This window comes from Apodemus sylvaticus, chromosome 20 (assembly GCF_947179515.1).
Source record: "Apodemus sylvaticus chromosome 20, mApoSyl1.1, whole genome shotgun sequence".
Classification (NCBI taxonomy): Eukaryota; Metazoa; Chordata; class Mammalia; order Rodentia; family Muridae; genus Apodemus; species Apodemus sylvaticus.
In genome coordinates this window covers 45841755-45862129 of record NC_067491.1, presented here as the reverse complement: position 1 = coordinate 45862129, position 20375 = coordinate 45841755, and the positions used below count along the sequence as shown (strand labels likewise).

Here is a 20375-nt window from a genome sequence, read left to right as displayed (position 1 = left end):
GGAATATGAAGAAGTAAATTCAGAGCAGAATACAAGACAGGCTGACAGCTAACTATGTAATACATGATTGAAGTATGGAAGAAATTTTGAGGCATTCTATGTGCTGTTGCAGAATGTGTTAGAGGGAGAACAATAATACTGCAGATGTGCAAAGTTGCATATTGATGATGAGAACTATGAAAAATTATCAAGCTATCATTAAAAAATTATTACAATAAAATAACCCTAATATAAGGATTTCCCAATGCCTAAGAAGTAATTCCGAGTAGAGAAATCAAAGAGGCTTTATGAAAAATTTGAATGCAGGCTTGCAGAATAATTTTTGTAACATGTACCATGCAGGAGGAGAGAACTTCTGCAGATGAGCAAGACACAGTGTCATAGAAGTTCCTAGGAAAAATAGATGACCCATTTGGTAGCAGCGTAGAGCTTGGAAATATTAGTGAGAGGTAGCTAGGAGCTTAAAGTAAGAAAGTAGTGTTAAATACCCTTGAAGGCCACCCAGAGGAATCTTTGCTATTTAGAAAAGGAGGGATCCCTAAAGAATTTGGCAATAAAAGGTCTGATCTAGCCTGCAGGCAGAGAAAATCCTGGGACAGAACAAGGTGGGGAAGAGTGGAACTAGAAATTGAAGACAGAAGACAGGAGACCATAACACAGCTGAAAGGTTAGAGGTCGGCAGGCTGGGAGAGAGCTAAAAAGAGAAGGACAGTCTAGCCTTGGGTAACTAGCTAAATATGAAAACAGGGGCTGTGGGGAAAGGTGGATATGTCAAAGTTAACTTAGCCATAGACTCCTTGTCAATTTGACAGCTCATGTGAATTTCAGTAGGGAAGATCGTAACACTTTCCTAACTGTCAAATGTAACCCAATAAAATCTTTAAAACATCAACACTCTAGCACCTTCAGATTAGCATTGGTATCGAGAGTGCAAATACCAAAGTGTGCATTTTTAGTGAGTAAAACCAAATTTTTTTTTCAATGCCAAACCCTGAACTCAATGAACCTCTTAGCTCGAGTGACTCAGTCTTCCCATGAGTGTTCAGCTCCGCCTAGGAATGACTCCCTTTAGAACTGTCATAGATATGGAGAGACAGCTCAATAGTTAACAGAATGAAACTCCTTATTCTAAGAAGAATCAAAGAAAGGGTGCACAGAACAATACTGCAGGTTTTCTTTATTTTATTTTTTTTCTTTTTACCTCTGGTATTAAACTGAAAAGGAAATCATTATCATATCAATAGCTGAATTAATTAGCTTTCACTCTAGGAAAGCAGCACAATATTATCACTACATCGTTTAAATGTGGGCACATAGACTGTATTGATACTTATGCAAATCTAACCACACACACACACACACACACACACACACATACACACACACTGTGCCTCTATCCTGCGCATATTCAACAATGCTCATATCAGAAGAGTCATTTGAAAATGAATTGATAGGAAATTCACAGAGGATCAGAGCCTTCCAGATAATAAAAGATGAGTTGGGGGTGGGGTGGGGATGGGACTGTCCTTGCCAAGTTGGAGGAAGGGAATCTCCCTGCTTGTAGAACAACTTGGGGATGGTATTTTCATGGGTCTTGTAATTTGAACATGCATGCATGTATGTCACATTGGACATTGGTGGTTAGCATGGATGAACTCCATAAACTATCACTTGGCGTTTTACATGTTTAAGGATCGCTGGGTTTTTAAAACAGCAACAAACATAAAACTCAGAGTTCTTTGTATAGAACATGGCCTACAGAGAGAGAACTTTACACAGCATTTATTTTCAGTCAGACACACTGTTCCGAAACACTTTGCGTATCCTTATCCAGTGAGGTAGATGCAATTATTCTTTCTCTCCCATGGAAAATGAACTTGAGTTATAGGATCAAGGTCCTACAGGTAATAAATTGTAGATCATGATATATTTGAATTCTTGTAGGTTCTGTTCAGACTCGGCTTTCAACCACTACCTTCACGGGCCTTCAAAAAGAATAAGGAGTTTGTATCCCCAAAATGTCCTCTCAAGACATTAGTGTCCCCAAATCTCAATACTGCATGGAAAAACCCAGCCTGTAACAAAGATCGGCTTCCATACACAGGCTGAGTCTACGAGTCTCTCTTCAGTCATTTTAGTAATGTTAAAATTAATCAAATGGGGCCTGGAGAGGTGGCTTGGCAGTTAAGAGCACGGACTGCTCTTCCAGAGGTCCTGAGTTCAAATCCCAGCAACCACATGGTGGCTCACAACCATCTGTAATGAGATCTGATGCCCTCTTCTGGTGTGTCTGAAGACAGCTACAGTGTACTTACATATAATAATAAATACATCTTTTAAAAAAATTAACCAAAATGTTGAGTTATGAAAATTAACCAAAATTTCACATTATGTATATGTGCTAGTTCCTGCTCCTATTCATTTTTCCTTTTCTATCTGTCCCAAGAAGATTGTCATCATCCTATGCCCACTTAATTCAACAAAAGCTAAAGTCCTCTCTCCCTCTACATAAATATAAGTCTTGCCCAGGGCTTTCATTTTTTTTTTAACCTCTCATTGAAAAGGGTATTCTGGATCATCAAAAAATATAAAAGATTGGTGACTGTTTTTAGAATTGGGAGGAGCAGAAGCAGCTTAGCTGGGAAGAGGTGTGGAGAACTTCCCCAGAGCTTTGGGATGCAGTAAATTTCACAGGTTCTGTGAGTGATGATCCAGAATCCATGAAGAATCCCTAGAGAAGAGGCAAACCCCATTGGTGACTGGGGATATAGCACAGCAGTAGACTGCCTGTGTAGCATAAGTTACACCTAAGGTAAATCTAAAATAAAGAAATATATAGCTCGGCAGAAGACTCTCTGTGGAGCATGCACAAAGCCTTTGAAAAGTTACACATAAGGTAAATCTATACAGAGGTGGTTGATTAAAGAGCTAATTGGAAATGAATTGGTTTTTATACAAATTAATCTCGGAATCTATGCAGTGAAGTAATCTTTATAGAACAGAGTTGAAAACACAATGCCAGACCAAAAAAAAAAAAAAAAAAAAAAACCAAATTAAAAAAAAAAACCAATTCTAATAGACTAACTGTTAGCTATCAAGATTGGTGGCATACAGCAAAATCAACATTTTGGAGGATAATCAACAATGTCAAAATGCACTTTCTAATGTTAACCCCTAAAGCTCAGTGACCTAAACTTTGCCTTCAAGAAGCTAGCAAGGAAGAGGAAAATAATTATAAAGAAGGCAAAAGAAAAGACATTTAAAAAAAATCAGAGCAGAAATCAGTATAACTTAAAATAGGAAAACAATATAAAAAAATCAATGAGACTAAAGGATGATTCCTAAAATAAGATTAATAAATCTCTAAAGAGGCTAACTGGTTAAAAAAGATACAAATTATGAATATCACAGGTGAAATGGGCCCCATCAGTATAAACCCATTAAAAGGAAAACAAGGGAATAAAGAATCTTACAGATTATCAAGAACTATAAGCTCACAAATTTGATGACTTCAATGCAGTCCCTTGAAGAATGCTTACTTGGGAGGAACTGATCAACAAAGCAGGCCTGTCCCATAAAAGAACCTGAGTTAATAAATAGTCTCCCCAAACAGAACCTACCAGGCCAAGTGTGATTTCACTGGCTAAATCTATCAACCATCTAAAGATGAAATACTATCTGTCTATTCTCTTTTCCAGAAGGCAGGAGGAATGCTATCTAGCCTTTCTATGAGCAGTACCTTAATACCAGAAAATATACAAAAACACTACAAGAAAATTATATGGCACCATCTCATTTTTCCCTTGTTCACATAGGCATCTGAGGGGAGGGTGTGCATGCCTGTTGACACTCCTGCAAAGGTTGGAACCAGAAAGGGATTTTCAGGGTGTATTTCCCCATCACTCTCTGTCTTATTCCTTGAGATGGAGAAGCTTATCATTTCATCTAGTCTGGTTGACCAGATGGCTCTTGGGATCTACCTTCCGTCGTCATTGTAGTCATTGTTGTCATTGTCCTCCTCCTCCTCCTCCTCCTCCTTCTCTTCTCCTCCTCCTCCTTCTTCTTCTTCCTCTTCTTCCTCTTCTTCTTCCTCTTCTTCTTCCTCTTCCTCTTCTTCTTTCTTCTTCTTCTTCTTCTTCTTCTTCTTCTTCTTCTTCTTCTTCTTCTTCTTCTTCTTCTTCTTCTTCTTCTTCTTCTTCTTCTCTGGCTTTTAATATAGATGCCACAGGTCCTCACATGCTGAACCATCTCTCCAGCCTCACAGTTTTCTTTCTTTTATTTTAATTTAGACTGGTTAGAATTGGCTTTTATTTGTTTTTCTCTGGCATTGCATTTTCAACACTGTTATAGGAAGATTACTTCACTGGGCAGATTATGAAACAAATTTTGTTTGATATTATTTGGACCAAGCTTTTTATCATTTTAGCTAAATTTGAGCTTGCTTCAGAATACCTTGACTCTAATCCAACAGGAAATATAACATTCTTCAGGGCCTCTCAGCTTTCTCTGCTAAGGATAAAGCCCAGGTTGGCAACTGTTAGCTCATCAAGACCGACTGGCAACTGTAACTTAGCCTAGGTGAACTTGTCTGTCCTAACTTTCTAGAAAAGCAGCATCCATGAATAGCATTGGTAATAATGAATAGAGCTCTCTGGACTTCAGAGACCACACAAGAGCTGCATGCTTCTATAGACACATCTACGGCCATAGCGGATGGTGGGCAATGGAAGATGAAAATGTGCAACCAGGTTCAGGGTAAGCATATGTCCAGCACCTCTGAAGTCACAAAATATTGCTTTTCAGGCTGGTAGCATATAAGTAGAGCATTTTTATATCATGTGCATATTCCCAGAACCACAAAGAAAACAAATGTATGTGTAGAAAGCACCGCTTTTCAGATAATCAACAGGCTAAAGGCTTTGAGAGGCTGACAGAGTCTCTTGGAGAGACTAGAAGAGGAACTAGTCACCCCCAGACTCCTTCACATTGCAAAAGCTGGGTGGGAATATTCCCCCAGGATAGTTCTCATCTGGCCCTCCTCTACCTTTCCTTGTAGGTTGAACAGAGGGAAGATGTTTCAACTATCCAAATGAAAAACCAAACCAAAGACCTAGAAACTAGAGAAGTGTGTGGTCATGGCCGGGAGTCTCTGCAGAGCACACCTGGAGCAGAAGTGAGCTGGGACAGAGGCCATTTCCCAACAATTCTCCCTTAACTTCATTTGGTGTTGGAATCACCTGGGCCGCATGCTTATTAATGGGTGATGGAGTCTAAAAAAAGGAAAAGTATAATTCCACTGACATCATCTTCCCTACTGGTGTCTGCTGAGAACAGGAGGGCAGGGATCATGCTGTGATAAAGCCTGGCTCAGCATGTCCTTAAGAGCCAATTAGATGCTCATATAGACAAATTCATAGAAGCTGCAGCCTGACCTCAGCACCCCTCAGGTGGTCTGGGCTTCTATAAGCAAAACTCCACCCTGGGTAGCCTACAAATGAACTTACTCTCAAGGGCGTTTAACCCTTTCCCTCTGAACTGCTGCTTGGTTTTATTCTTGTATATGTATCAGTAGCTGTTCTCCTTTAACAGTTCAAGCTTTGGGAAGTTTCTCTCAATAACTATTTATGTATTATTTATATCCTTGGGCATTTCTTATGTTTAAAAGCTATATTTCCAACATGTTTATTTGAGATCGCATTTTTTACCATTTATATTTTTGTATGTTTTTTCAGATACTATTTATTGATTTTTAAAATCTCTGTTGTTTGTCTTTTTGTTGTTGTTTCTGTCATAGATCAGTTAGATACATTGGTTTTTTTTATTATTGCTTTACAAGGGTAACTATAAAAATATTTTGTCTGTTTTGCTCATCACTGCATCTTCTATAGGTCAGAAGAGGGGATGACATATAAGGTAATACTTAATAATGATTTATGAATAAATAAATTAATTAATTAGTTAGCAAATCACCAGGAAGAGATGGTTTTGAAGTATGTTTTGATAGTTTGAAGTTGATAGTTGAAGACAGTTTTGATAGTTTGATGCCAGTTGGGGCAGGTAGATGAACAAAGCAGAAACAGCGATAAAATAAAAATTCATTATGAAAATGTAACAACAGCTAATGCATGTGGACCCTTTAGGCAAGACGATGAGAGAGCTGAATTTTTAAAATGCAGCATCTGTGTTTTTCAATACAGCAATGCTGTATTGGGAGTGGTGCTAGCAACAAGCATATACCGAGTATTTACCATTGGCCAGGTGTGTGTTAATTGCCTCACATACAAAGAGAGTCTCAGTATATTTGATCTCACTGTATGAATCTCGAGTTCCTTCATGGCAGTCTATAAATACCTAAGTAAAGCATTGTGCCAAAGGCCAAATGATTTAGCACTTAGCAAGCCCGAGAACAGTGCCAACATCCAGCAATCACCTGGTGTATGTTATCTACCTGATCATCTATCCCTCCTCAAGGACACCATTATCTCCAGAATCATCTTATCTTTCTCATCAGCCTCATCTCCCCTTTGCAAGCAGGCTGCCAGCCAGAGACATGAGTTAACTTAGGACAGCCAGAGAAAGAATTGCTGGGATTGGAATTTGACTGGTTTGCCTTCAGAGTCGTAACCTACCTAGGATGTCTCTCTCCTATGAAAGGCTTCCTGCACCTTGAAATCCTTGGGACCCCACACTGCATCATGCTCTGTGGCAATCTAATCTTTCAGGTTATTGGAGTCATTACTAGATTTCATAAGCCAGATTGTGCTTGATCTCAACCAGGGTCTCAATGCATTTGATCTCAATATATGAATATTAGGGAACAAAGGGTCTATCAGAAACTAACACATTTCATGTAGCGATCATTTCAATATTTTTTGAAGCTTTCTTTAAACTTCAGAACTAAACCTAATGCTGGTCCATGATCTTATATAAAAATAGATTCTAAAGGACAATAGGGTCACCCATTAACTCAAACAGTACCTTTCAAGACTGCTACCATTCTCTCTGTGACATGTGTAAACTCTGATACTGAGGCCGATGGGGCAGGGGCTGACCTATTAGGGAACATAGCCATTTAGAACTTCCAGTCAGCTGCAGACTGACTTTTGACATTCGATATCTGAATCAAAATTCATTCAGATGTGGATATTACATAAATGGTACTGATAGCTCCCAGAGAAAGAAAGGTCTGCATTTAGTCTAGGGCCAAACAAATGCCAGTCACCATCCACCCATTCTATATCTGTATTCAGAGGTTACTTAAAAAATATATATTGAAAACTGAAATTTTTCTCACTAATGCTGTATTTATGACAAATAAGACATTCAGATAAATGAGAATATTACTTAAGGAACTAGAGACAGAAGCTGAAAAAGGAGAAAAAAAAGCAAGAAGTCACAGTTTGATCTCTAGTTTGTTTCTCAAGTTTCAGAATTTGGAAGGGGGAGGGCATTGTGTTTCAAGTGTCACAGACCCCCACAGCCTGTAAGTCAATCCCAAAACAAACAAACAAAAAAAAAGCTTTATATACAATAATTTAACTTGACCCTCACAAAGACTCTATAGATCAGTGATCCTCAACCTGTGGGTTGTGGCGACCCTGACCCTCTTGAGGTAGAAAATCAGGTATCTTGCATATCAGATATTTACATTCTGATTCATAACAATAGCAAAATCTCAGTTACGAGGTAGCAACAAAAATAATTTTATGGCTGGGGGCCACCACAACATGAGGAGCTATATTAAAGGATTACAGCTAGGAAGGTTGAGAGCCACGGGTATAGATAACTTCTCTTTTACAGAGTTAAGGCATATAGAAATAAAATGCTAGATAGACTGAGATTTGGCAAACTTGATGTTCTCTGCATCCTCCTTTCGTGATTCTGAAAGTCTATTCTGCAAAGGAGGAATGTTGAACATGTATCCCAGATTCCCTTGTAAAGCTCTTCCATAGGGGTAGCATTAGAAGTCAATGAAGGGGGAGGGGGCTAGAGCTGTATTCTTATTTCAACTGTGGAACAGGGTCATGGAATTGTGTCAAGGCAACAGAGTTAATTTCCAGGTAAGAGTGTTGACAAAACAGATACAGGGCATCTATGTGTGTGGATTCAACAGACAAGGTATGGCTCTGGAGCCATTAATTTTAGCAAAGGCAACTTCCCGAATGGTAGCTAATGTGCTACATTTCTATGGCAAATAGTTATTATGGTGCCTTCTGCCACCTCCGTCTCAAACACTGTGGCTGTTTAGCAGTAGCTCCAGCTGACCAGCCTTGCGGCACAGCTCTAAGCATGCCCCTCGAGACTAGCACAGAACCTAGGATGGCTCCCTTGACAGTTCCTGCGTTTGTTCCATTCTGTTTGAAATGTTAGTTTTGGCTTCATTTCATTGGGTTCCTGCTGCCATCTTGGGTAACTTGATACTATTACAAAAACCATAGAGAGCCTAGCACACTGCAAAGCCCACAGTCTCTATGAAGAACGTTATAGTGTGAAATAATTGTTCCATCTGGGGAGACTGGATGCCAAGAGTTGCAGGTTATGGAGACAGGGTTGGCTGAGACCTTCCCTGAACAGGTCTTTGTTGGACTCCATTGAATACTATTCTGTGAGGCTCTCATTTCCTTACAAACCTTTCCCTTCTCATTAAGCAAGGTCAGGTCTTCCTTGTTTTCTCATGGGCACACGTAACTACAAAAGGCAAACTATTATTGACTTTCTAGTCACCAAAGCCCAGACTCCCAAATCCCAAACACTATATGACAATTAAGGAACATAGCTACTCTTGGACCCAACGATATTATGGTGGCAATTAAAGAGAAATGACTGAGGCATGCTGGTACCTTGAGAGGTCCATCAATTCTTTTTCTCCCATGTCCCCATTTCCAGACTGAATCCTAGATGCGGGTTGCCAGTTGACAGAAACTCTCTGTCATCTGCAATCCTATAACAGAGAGATTCCTGTATGCTTAGGGTTCCCTACTCCGAGCCTGGCCTGGAGCAGATCAACAGTTTTATGGTTTCTTGGTATACCTGGATATTCCAGCACAACCTTGGAGCAATAGAAGGCATCCACCCCTGACCCAAAAGAAATGCACAGATGGAGTCAGAGGTGGAGAAGGAATGCACTCAGTACCACAGGATGCTGCTACAGAGCTTTTCTTATTGGTGACTGGAGAGCAGCCAGAACACCACCCCAACAGACTTAGTTCAAGAATACTGAGGATCAACCCTACCACAAAGCCACCCAGTCACTCCACAACGTTGAGTCAAACCTGGTATCTGACCACAGCTCAGAGGACCTCTGGCATGAGTGAGAGGACTGATCTGGAATCAAATGAAATGAAGCTCAGGGGCCTAAGGTTGAATTATATCCAATTAGACAAAGGTGGCTCCGTTTCTTGCCCGCACAGTGTATAGGTTGGGTGTTCAATGCTCGCACTATGCTAGAAATCCTGCTACCAGCTTCATCTTTGGTTGAGAATGGGTGCTAGCAGGCTACAGAGTATAACTTGGTATTCATTTGCCTGTCTGTGTTTGAATTAAATAAAGTTCAGGAGAATGAGGCCATGGTCATTCTTTACATGTCTACTACATACGTCTGCAGAGTGGAGTAGTTGCAACAGAGACTTCTACAGTGATGAGTCTACCACGTCTGACAAACCCACCTCATCTGCAGTCTGACCCTTTGCAGATGAGCCCTTTGGCTCCATCTTCTGCCCCTTATATCCTTGCCGTTTGCTGGTGGCATGGGGGGGGGGGGGCGGGCAAAGTCTCAAATCAAAATCAAGAGAAAAAAAAAAAACCCCTCTGTTTTACTCTGCTCTTTAAAATGTACCTGTATCCTGATCCTGCTTCCTGCATTAGTCTCACAAGATCAGGCCCCCTCTGACTACTTCATGTGTGCCTTACTACCTGCAGTTCTGGGTTTTCCTAGAGGCTCCCTGCCTCTGAGTTAGCTTCTGCCTACCATCTTGTCTTTTCTTTCCTTAGTGTCTTTTGGGGGAGTGCTCCTTTCTTAGGTGAGTACTCCTCTTTTAGGTGAGTGCTCCTCTTTTAGCTGAGTGCTCCTCTTTTAGGTGAGTGCTCCCCTTTTAGGTGAGTGCTCCTAGGGAGTTTCCCTGGCCCTCTAGATTCCCTGAAGTCACTCTGGCATGGAGTAGAATTCTTAGGGCTTTTTTTTTTTTAAACCCATGTTTACTTATAACATGTTGAGGTGAACTGTTCCAGAGTTCTGACTTCGGGAGTTTGATCCGTAGCCCGAGACAACACTGATACCTCAATATCTAAATGAAGCTTTTGGCTTTCTTCCTTGGGCCATTTGGGTCGTCAGTGTTATCTGTGAGCAAACAGGAGTACAATGGTCAGTTACTAGGCAAATAATGTCTAGCAGCTCAGCCCGGAGGTCACTCCTACAAAGTGTGGCGCTGGAGTTAGAAGCCACAACTTTGAAGCTGGATCCCACCCCTTCCCTTATCAGCTCTGGAGCCCTGAGTGGGTTCATTACTGGCCTGGGTTTCAGTTTGCTTGTCTACAAAATAGGCATACAGTATGAAAATGAATGAACCTTGCTGAGGAAGTGTAGCAGATACTTCCCAGGGCTCTTAGCACTGGCCTCGCCACAGCTTCCTTCTGATAGAATATGCATACTCCTCTCTCTTTTCTTTTTTGTTTCCTTTTATTGAAAACAGCTCCTCCCCCTCACCTTATATATCTTGATTACTGTCTCCCCTCCCTCTGCTCTTCTCAGTTCCCAGTCCCCCCCCCACCTCCCCTCCATTTGGATCCACTCCCTTTCTGTCTGGCAGGCATCTTGCCTCTCTTACTCTCTCATCGTCTCTCTTGCCCTCCTGGGCTCTTCCCTTCCCCCTTCCGTTCCCCCTCTCTCCACGTGGTCATGGCCGGCCTCTTCTTCTCTACTCTCTCCTTCTCTCTGCCTTTCTCTGCCTCTACTACCCCCTTAACTCCCTTCCCCATGCCCTGAATAAACTCTATTCTATACTATAAAATAAATAAATAAAAGAAAGAAAACATGTAAGATGCAATAAAATAAAATATAATCAGTTAAGACAAAAAAAACCCTAAACATTGGAATTGGACTAAACAAACAAAAAGAAGGAAAAGAGTCCAAGTCACAAGAGACCTACTCAGGAATCCCATAAAATCACTGAATTGGAAGCCATAATATATGCGCAAAGGACCTGGTGCAGACCTGTGCAGGGCCCGTGCTGCGGTTCCAGTCTCTGTGAGCTCCTGTGAGCTTTGCGCGTGTTGATCTAGAGGGCTTTGTTTTCTTGGTGACCTCCATCTCCTCTGTCTCTCACACTCTCTCTGCCTCTGCTTCCGTTGATACAGACTTCTAAAGAAGACTAGGAGTGCTTTTTTTTCTATTTCTTTCTCTTCAGGCAGGAAGCACAACCTAGACCAGAATTTGGGTTTTTCTAGCTAGATTGCCAGTCATTTTTACGTATGGATAAAGGTTCACATCCCAAGCCGGAGATGGAAACTTCTAGATAAAGGGTTCTGCCGGTAAACTGACTGAAATAGTGCATATTCACTGGTTCTGACGGAAAGCACTGAGAATCGAATGTGTCTTAGAATTCAAAAGTGTTTTGAATCTTAGGGGTGCTGGGCACTCAGCAGATGAAGTATTTACTGTGCAGGCATGAGGGCATGAGTTCAGATCCTTAGCACCCTCTAGACCAGAGGTTCTCAACTTTCCTAGTGCTGAAATTCTTTAATACAGTCTTTCTGTATTGAAACTGCCCCTTCTGGGAGAGAGAGAGAGAGAGAGAGAGAGAGAGAGAGTGTGTGTATGTGTGTGTGTGTGTGTGTGTGTGAGAGAGAGAGAGAGAGAGAGAGAGAACTCTTCAGTTTCCCTGTCTCTATCCACACTGTTCAGCAAGGTGAGCCCTCTTGGGTACCTTGGATATCACTTATACCCAGATTTTTAAAATTTTAGCATGAGGGGCTCATGAAATCACAGATTCTTAGAATCTGGTTCCAGAAACTCTCAATCCATAGGCCCAGATTGGGATCCTAGTACCTCCTAGAAACTGCCAAATGATGTCATATCACGTCTACTTCACGCTACACGACACTACACAATTGGATCCAAAGACTCTTAACAGGAATAATAAAAGCGACACATTGAGTGCTCCCTGTATGCTATTTATTTTACTCTTTTACCCATGTTAATTTATTTTTATTTATATATGCTCATTACATTCATTTTACTGGGGGGGGGGCGTGCATAGGTCATGAACTATGAAGGTCAGAGGACAGCTTCCAGCAGTCCTTACACCATGAGGGTGCCAGGGATCAGGGCATCCGGCTTGTTGGCAAGCCCTTTTAACTCTGCAGCCATCTCACTGGCCCCATATTAAACTTATTATTACATCTTATCTTATAATATTCTTTTAAAACTAATAAGAACCTCTCTGGATCATCTCTGTGGCCATCTTGTCCTGACATTTGAACTAAATACCGTCAGAGTTTATGTGTGCCCATGATCCCATTAAAAAGCAAGAAATGGGAGCTAATTACCAAGAATAATGAGAAAATAGCAAAGAGAAACTTCACGTGCACTATCTGTCCCCAGCTCAGGCTAAATGGGGCTCGGAACGAACCAAGATGTGGCTCGGACTGCCGCTGTGGAGAACACGGAATTCGCTCGCCAAAACCAAGAGGCCATTGCTTCACTGACGGTTCAAACAACAAACACACACGGCATATAATTTATAAATGCGGTTATTTCCTTGCCTAGAAACCAGGTTCAAGAAACTGTAGCAGTCAAGTCAGTAGAATTGTATTGAAAGGAAACCGGAAGGTCTCACCTTTGCAGCCCTCGCAGGTGAGCGCATTGTAGTGGTACCCAGAGGCCCTGTCTCCACAGACAACACACAGCTCATCGCCTTTTATTCTGCCCACCGAGGAGGTAGCCAACCGCGGCTTCTTTGTCACGGGCATCTCTGATACCTCAGTCTCTCCCTGATACACAGTCTCAGCGGGCATTCGCCTGAGTTCATAGATTCCTGGAGAGTACCAGTCTTCCGGTTGCTGGGGATAGAAACCCAGGTTGGAGTAATAGGATGAGGAGGAAATCTGTGGCTGAACTTGAGGAAACTGGACATTGTTGTATGGGGAGTACGATTCCAAATCCAGATTCTGCCCCAGAGGACCTGTCGAGTGTTCTGTTAGCACACCTGAAGCAACAGATCAACCATATTGGAATTAATGTCATCATTCTAGAAAGTAGAACAACATGTCAGGTCTAATACTGAAGTGAAAGCTTATTTCAGTATAAACTGTGAACCATATGTAAAAGCTAAAACTACAAAATATATTTAACTATAAAATTAACTTTTAAAATACATGTTTATCTGTAAATATATTTAACATATTGAAATATGCTAAAATACATGCATATAGACATGTATGTGGGGGAGTTACATATATAGATAGAAATAAAACATGTAAATGATAAATCATAACCTTAGGGACAAATGTATAACATGGAGGATTGATGAATGATATGTTGCAATATGTAATGAGCTCTTGAAACTAAGAGAATACGCAACACCCTATGGAAAAAGGATAAACATCATAAACAAATAGTTTTTTAGAAACTGTTTTACAAATCTACAAAATGTTTCCCTTCAAAAAAATAAATAAGCTTAAATTAAATCTATAACATACTCATTTTTATACTCAGATTATAAAGATTTTTAAGTTTAATGATAGACACTCTTAGGGAAAAAACACTCTTAGAGGGAAATTTGTTAGTATCCTTCAGCACTCAAAACTCTACTCATTAGCATTAAGTTTTTCAGTGTCAGGGAAATATAAATATGTATTTAATTCTCCATGAAAGGAGTTTTCGTACAAATGAAGACATTCATTTTCGACACCTTGTAAGAGGCAGAAACTGGAAACACACTCATCTGTAGGAGTATGGTTGAAAAGAATTGCAGTATTTGTACACAGATATTATTCCAGTGTGCAAGAATAAGGATAATGATGATAAGGGAGGGGTTTTACCTCATGCAGCTATTATTTTAAAAAAGTGAACTGTAGAAAAGTATGCATATTAATGAATATAAAATATTTTGTGTGTGTGAGAGTGAGAGTGTGTGTGTGAGTGTGTGTATGTGTGTTTGTGTCTGTGAGTGAGGGTGTGTGAGTGTGTGAGAGTGAGTGTATGAGTGTCTGTGTATGAGTGTGTGTGTGAGTGAATGTGAGTATGAGTATGTGTATGTGAGTGTGTGTCTCTGTGTTTGTGAGTGTGTGTGATAGTGAGAGTGTATATAAGTGAGTGTGAGTGTGTGTATGTTTGTGTGTTGTAGGTAAGGCAACTTTCTTCATGATCTTTAAACATGCAGGGGTAAGAAACTACACAAGATGTTTACTGTTTGAGGTTTTTGTCACAGACATGTTACTTTACTTATTGTGACACAGAAGGGAGTTTTTGAATAGAAGAATGCACTACCTAGCAGCATTAGTCTTCCTGGATTCAAACCCATGGTCTGTTACTTACTCTCCCGGGGCAGATGGGAGTTTTCTTCACACCTGTACTTATCTCTTCATATAAAGGGAATAATAATGCCTACCAATAACAACTGAGTTGCTGTAAGGGTTAGGTGAGAAAAGTCATGGAAGCACTTTGTTAAATTTGATACAGAAGAGCCCAAAACTCATAAATGACATTAAAATTGGGAGTATAATTATTCCTAAAACCATCATTACTAAGTAAGATGTTTAGATAGAAGATCTCTAGGTAATAAAAACTAGCAGGTTGTGAAAAGGTTTCTATGTTTGGAAACATAAGCTATGCTCTTAGGAATACAAAATGGCTAAACTATACAAAATGTAAAAGAAAAGAGACATAGATAAAAGATAAGACAGTGTGTAAATGCATCTGATTCTTTAACACGCTGTCAGACAACCCTAAAGGACAATTCCAGTGGTATCTTTCCTGAGCAGTGGGACTTTAAGCAAATAAGTTGTTGATACCCAATGTTCACACCTCAAGCTGGAGATGGAAACTTCTAGATAAAGGGTTCTGCTGGTGACTAACTGAAATTGTACAGATTCACTGGTCCTCATCAAAAGCACTGAGAATTGAACGTGTCTTAGAATTCAAAACATTTCTGAATCTTAGGGGTCTTGGGAAGAGCGCTCAGTGGATGAAGAGCTTGCTGTGCAGGACATGAGGACATGGGCTCGGATGCTGTCAAATGTGAGATTCTTCCTGGGTAGGTAGGTAGGTAGGTAGGTAGATAGACAGACAGACAGACAGACAGACAGACAGACAGACAGACAGGAGGCAATGACTTTCTTTTCCTCTGGTTTCTGTACTTGAGTTTGTAACTTCTGCTTGCATACAAACGGGCCTGCAAGACTCAGTATGCATGATCCTTTCTCTTCCAGCCATTTTTTCAATGTTCCAGCTTTTCTGTTTCCTGGCTATCTCACTGTTTCCAGTCTCCCTCGCGCCTCCTGAGCCTGGTCTTTCCTCAGCACAGCTCCTCTCTTCCAGAGCTCATTAAATCCAGTTCACCTGGCTACAAATATTACTGTAAGGACCGCGTTACTCTGCTGGCTTTCTCTGACTCTACACCTTAAAGCCATGGTTCTGAGTTTAATTAAATGGTGCCTACGAACCATTGCTCACTACCCTGGCTGGCCCTCCCTTTGTGCATCTATAAAGAAAGGATATATGAACTTCTAGTCCTTTCTATCTAAAAATCTCGTAAGAATTAGGCTTGTCTATGAATATTAGAATTCAGAACTTTTCCACAATGGCAAAGCAGAATATCCACATATTAAATATTAAGAACACATCCTACACTGACCCAGGAAATGACTGATCAGACACACAATGTACAGTATCTGTGCAGACATCAATTTCCCTTCTTCCATGCCTAACTTGTCTGGATCAGTTGGGAAAAAAAATCAGTGCATATGACTAACAAAAGATTTTAGTAAAGCCACTTTGTTCTATGAGAACAAAATAGAAGAATAAAGTATAAAATTATTATAGATGAATAATAACTTTATGCTTAAATGTAAGCAAAATCCCAGTCCATTTCATACTCATATGACTAAAAATCCAGAAGCAAATAATATGTAAAAGAACTGAAAAGTAATAACATTGGTTTCACTTTTTTTTTCCTAGATTTTGTCTTCTAGCAAGGTCTTGCAATTCTCCCTCCACCCTGAGCCCAGTTTCCAATCATTCCAAGGTCAAAGACCAAATTAGCACCAGAATCTGGATCCGGTAGGATCCAGGGAAATGGCTAATTTTTCCTCCTCTCATGGCTGGTCGAGGTCTCCGAAGATAATTTTAGTAAAACAAATACCTCCATAATCAAGAGAAAACAGATCCCCCAACTCAGGGCAGTTAATGGCATTCACATCACATCTATCCCTGGAACCATCTAACATAAAACATGAGGAGGGATGGGAGATGGCCCAGGCAGTCAAGTACCTGCCACACATGCGTGAAGACCTAGATTCCTCAAAACCGTGTCAAAAAGCTAGGAGAGCTCCAGGGTTCTTCTTGATTCTGAGTTTCTAGTAAGCCCCGTTAGAAACTCAGAGATGAGAAGGAGCCTGGGGCTCACTGGCCAGACAGCCTATTTGACAAGCACGGGGCCAATGAGAGACCTTGTCACAAGAAAACCCTGAAGAACCAAGCAAAGCCAGTGACAGTACCTAAGCCATCTGAGGTTGACCTCGGTCCTACACACACACACACACATACACACACACACACACACACACACACACACACACACACATACACACACACACACACACACACACACACACACCTTTTCCAAGACTATAGATAATCTTAGGCTAAAAAAGTAAAACATTGCAAAATGTGAGAATAGTATACAATGATACGAACAGAATGCCTCTGTTCTCCAAGAATACCCACTTCTAGCTTTTCACAGTTGGCTGCATAACTACAGATCACAGTATCCAGTATAAAAACGAAGAATCAGCACAGGTGACATTTTCTAAACGGTTGGACTAGAGCAATGTCTACAGCATAATTGACTATGAGTCTTAACTCCCTACACTTTTATCTATTACAGCTTCCGTAGACCATAAACTCATGGTCTGACCTTTCTTTCTCATCAGGTAATTCTTAGCTTAAAGTACAGTTGTTGAGAAAGAGGGTTGACTCTGAAGATCTTAGAAAGATCTTGATGTTAGTGACAACCAATAGATACTTATCCTCACACAGTCTGTTCTAATGACACGGCCACTGGGAGGCTTACTGCATCGTCTATAATGGACACATGATATCTGACACACACTGGGCACACCATGAGCAAGACAGAAAATGCCCAGCCTTTCTTCTGTCTCTCTGTTGGGGGACCAAAGATGTCCCTCAACAGCAATTAAATCATTAAGTGTTGATTTATGTGATGGAGAAGGAGTGGACGGATTGAACTGGATCCGTTGTAATTTAGAGTACCGGAATTTGGATCCTTTGGACAAGAAACTCCATGAGAGTTTAGGAAATGGTCTTAAATAGGAACACATAAAGGAACTCCAAGGGAGTCTGAGGGTCTCCCTGAAAGCCAACTTCTGGATAGAGACCTCTCTGCCTTTCCACAGACTGTCATCCAGAGTAACTTCCTGAGTTGGAAGGAGGGTTTCATACTTACAATATGACAGCTGTTAACCACGTGAGGATATTGGACAGTTGCCATGCAGTTAGTAAAACTAAGAAAAAGAGTTTTAAATGTATTTAATTCTCAGTAATTAAAAAATCTTAATTAAATAATCGTAAGTGGCTAGTGACTGTCATATTCAATGGGACAGCTCTAGGGAGTTTGTGAACAGAAAGTAAGTTCACATGTTCATGGTGAAACTTGCCCACACTTCAGTTAGAGTTGGTGTCTGGAGCAAATAATTCCCCCAAACCCCGTTTTTTGTTTTGTTTTACAGTTTTGTGGATATTGATGGTTTCTTGTTTGTTTTAATTTACCTCCGATGCCGTTCTCAGCACAGCAAACGTTCAGTGGAATTGACTTGCTTTAACTTGAGTAAAAGTGGGAACTTGCTTTAACGCGTCTCTTGTTTCCTAAGCCATGGCTTCTTAGCCAAGGGACACGGCTTCATTTATGAAGTCGTTTGCCATTTCCTGCACCAGGCCTTTGGGACAGAGGTGTTTCTCCCGGCTGTGTCAGCCGATGACCTCCTCCGTGAGGCCTGCCCCAGTTCCCCCAGGTAGAACTAATCTCTCTAACCTCTGTACACACTTCTAACACAGCACTTATCAGAAACATGAATAATTAGCCACATTTGTCCATGGCCTTTATCTTCCACACTAAACTTGAGGTGATAATAAGAAACTAGTCTGCACTGTAGCACACGAGGAGATAGGTCTGGACTCAATGCACCTGCAAACTGCTAAACATGGGAACTTAGGGACGACATTCAACTTCTTTGAGCTTTTGTTTCTGCCTCCATAACGCTGGGGGTAATGAGTTGTTAAGGTCAGAGGCTGTAGGCAGTAAGGAAGGAGTAAGACAGGAATATAAATTGCACTGCTCTCTGGGCATAGAGCAACCATTTGGAACGTTCTACTATGTAGCTGTTGTGGTTAGCTGTGAAATCTCCAAGGGAAACATTAGATTGTATTCCCTTTTCTATCATTGCAGGCCCTGGACACAGTACCTGGCACATAATAAACATTAGATAAATGTGTGTTAAATAGAAGTGGGTAGAAAATTTGCTTTGCCAAACCATGTATAATTTCTATTTCTAAATACAGCGTCAGCCACTTTGAAAGACCACGAGTAAGGAAAATGAGTTGCTTGCCAAGTCTATGATCAAAAGTATGCACATCGCTGTAATTACTGGGGAGATGATTGGCGTTTAATTCTTGGTGGAAGTTTAGAAAGATGAGTTTATGTTTTGAGACAAGAAATACTTACATCAGACTGTCTTTTCACGGTAAAGTATATTTTAACTTGGAGAAAAATAAGTATCTTAAGTGTAAATCTCAGTTTTATCTATCTTACTTGCTAGGAAACACCGGAAGAAACATGAGACAAAACTAGTTCATTAAATCTATATTTCCTCTTTTTTTTTCTGAAATCTATATTTCACCATGACCCTTGCACATACTTACACATGTGAGACTGAATCCAAATGCCACAAAGCAAATGTATCTCTACTTCTGGGTAAGTGGGTTGATGTTTTCTTTATTCTAGTTTCTAATGCTGGTCCCACGACACTGGACAAGGGTCAGAATTCAGTAACATAGAGGCTCAGAATTTTAAGGACACGGCATTAAGTAACACACTTTTTTTTTTCCCAAGACTCCACGGACATCAATGCTAACATTTGACTGACTTGAAAGAATACTACCGGGTTGGCTCTTATCCTTAAAAGATACTCAGGGAGTTAGAACTACAGACATCAGCCCCTCACATCCTGTCCTCTCGGCTCGTCTGGGCCTCCCTATGACAGAGATCTATAGCTTTGACCTCTAACAAAAGGCCGGTGTACTCCCCCGGTGCAGTAGCAGAGCCTCGGTAGGGACAGCGGTGTACGGACCTACCTTTAGCCGGCTTCACACTCATCCTGTCCGGCACAAATCCTGACAGCCGGTGGCTGTGGTGAAGACTGATCTGAACTGGATTTTCTAAACCCTGAAACTGCATCACCATCCTTAGCTTCCTCACGGCAGCTGAGAAGGAGCTGAGGTAAGGGACAAGGGGCCAGAGGTTGGCGTGGTTTACTGATTAACCCCATTGCTGAGCGGAATATTTGTAAATGTTTATGAGAAAAGTCCTCAATGCCAAATTGCCCAGTAAGCTGGAAACTGGTGTCTTAGATAAACATTTTGGGGAGCCCTTTCCCAGCCTAAGAACTTTTAGAGGGTAAATTTCCGTTCACTGCCTCGAAGACTGGTTAGAAGCCAAACACCACACTGATGGGTCTTTATTTTATAACCAGTATGCGTTTGTAACGACAGAAGCACTAAGGTATACGACTTCACAGCTAGCCCGAGAAGCCTACTACGGACCGGGACAAATGGGTTTGTATCTAGTAACATGTGAAGAATTGTCCGGCCCACACTCCAGTTCCTATGTTGAAATCCTAGCCCCGAGGACCTTACGGTGACCTTATTTAGCGGTTCCAGTATGCCTCATGTCCTTATGGGGGGGGAGGGGCAGGATCTGTGGATGGAAAATGAAGCAAAGACACAAAACATAGCTTTGATAAGACAAACAGAAAGATCTAGGATTCCTTCCTAGGAGTCTCAGGAGGAACCAACCGGATCAACACCCTGATTTTAGACTTCTGGCCTTCAGAACTCTAAGTCAATACATTTGGTTGTTTAAACT

General features: G+C 40.9%; 1 protein-coding gene across 1 annotated transcript in view; it reads right to left on the bottom strand.

Moving 5' to 3' along the window:
* The window catches only part of Nr1h4 (nuclear receptor subfamily 1 group H member 4), a 62687-nt gene that overhangs the window by 32349 nt on the left and 9963 nt on the right, over positions 1–20375 (bottom strand). Inside the window, exon 2 of the mRNA XM_052165351.1 lies at positions 12834–13202. Within this exon, the coding sequence (XP_052021311.1) occupies positions 12834–13202 (369 nt within the window). The remainder of the gene's footprint in view (positions 1–12833; positions 13203–20375) is intronic.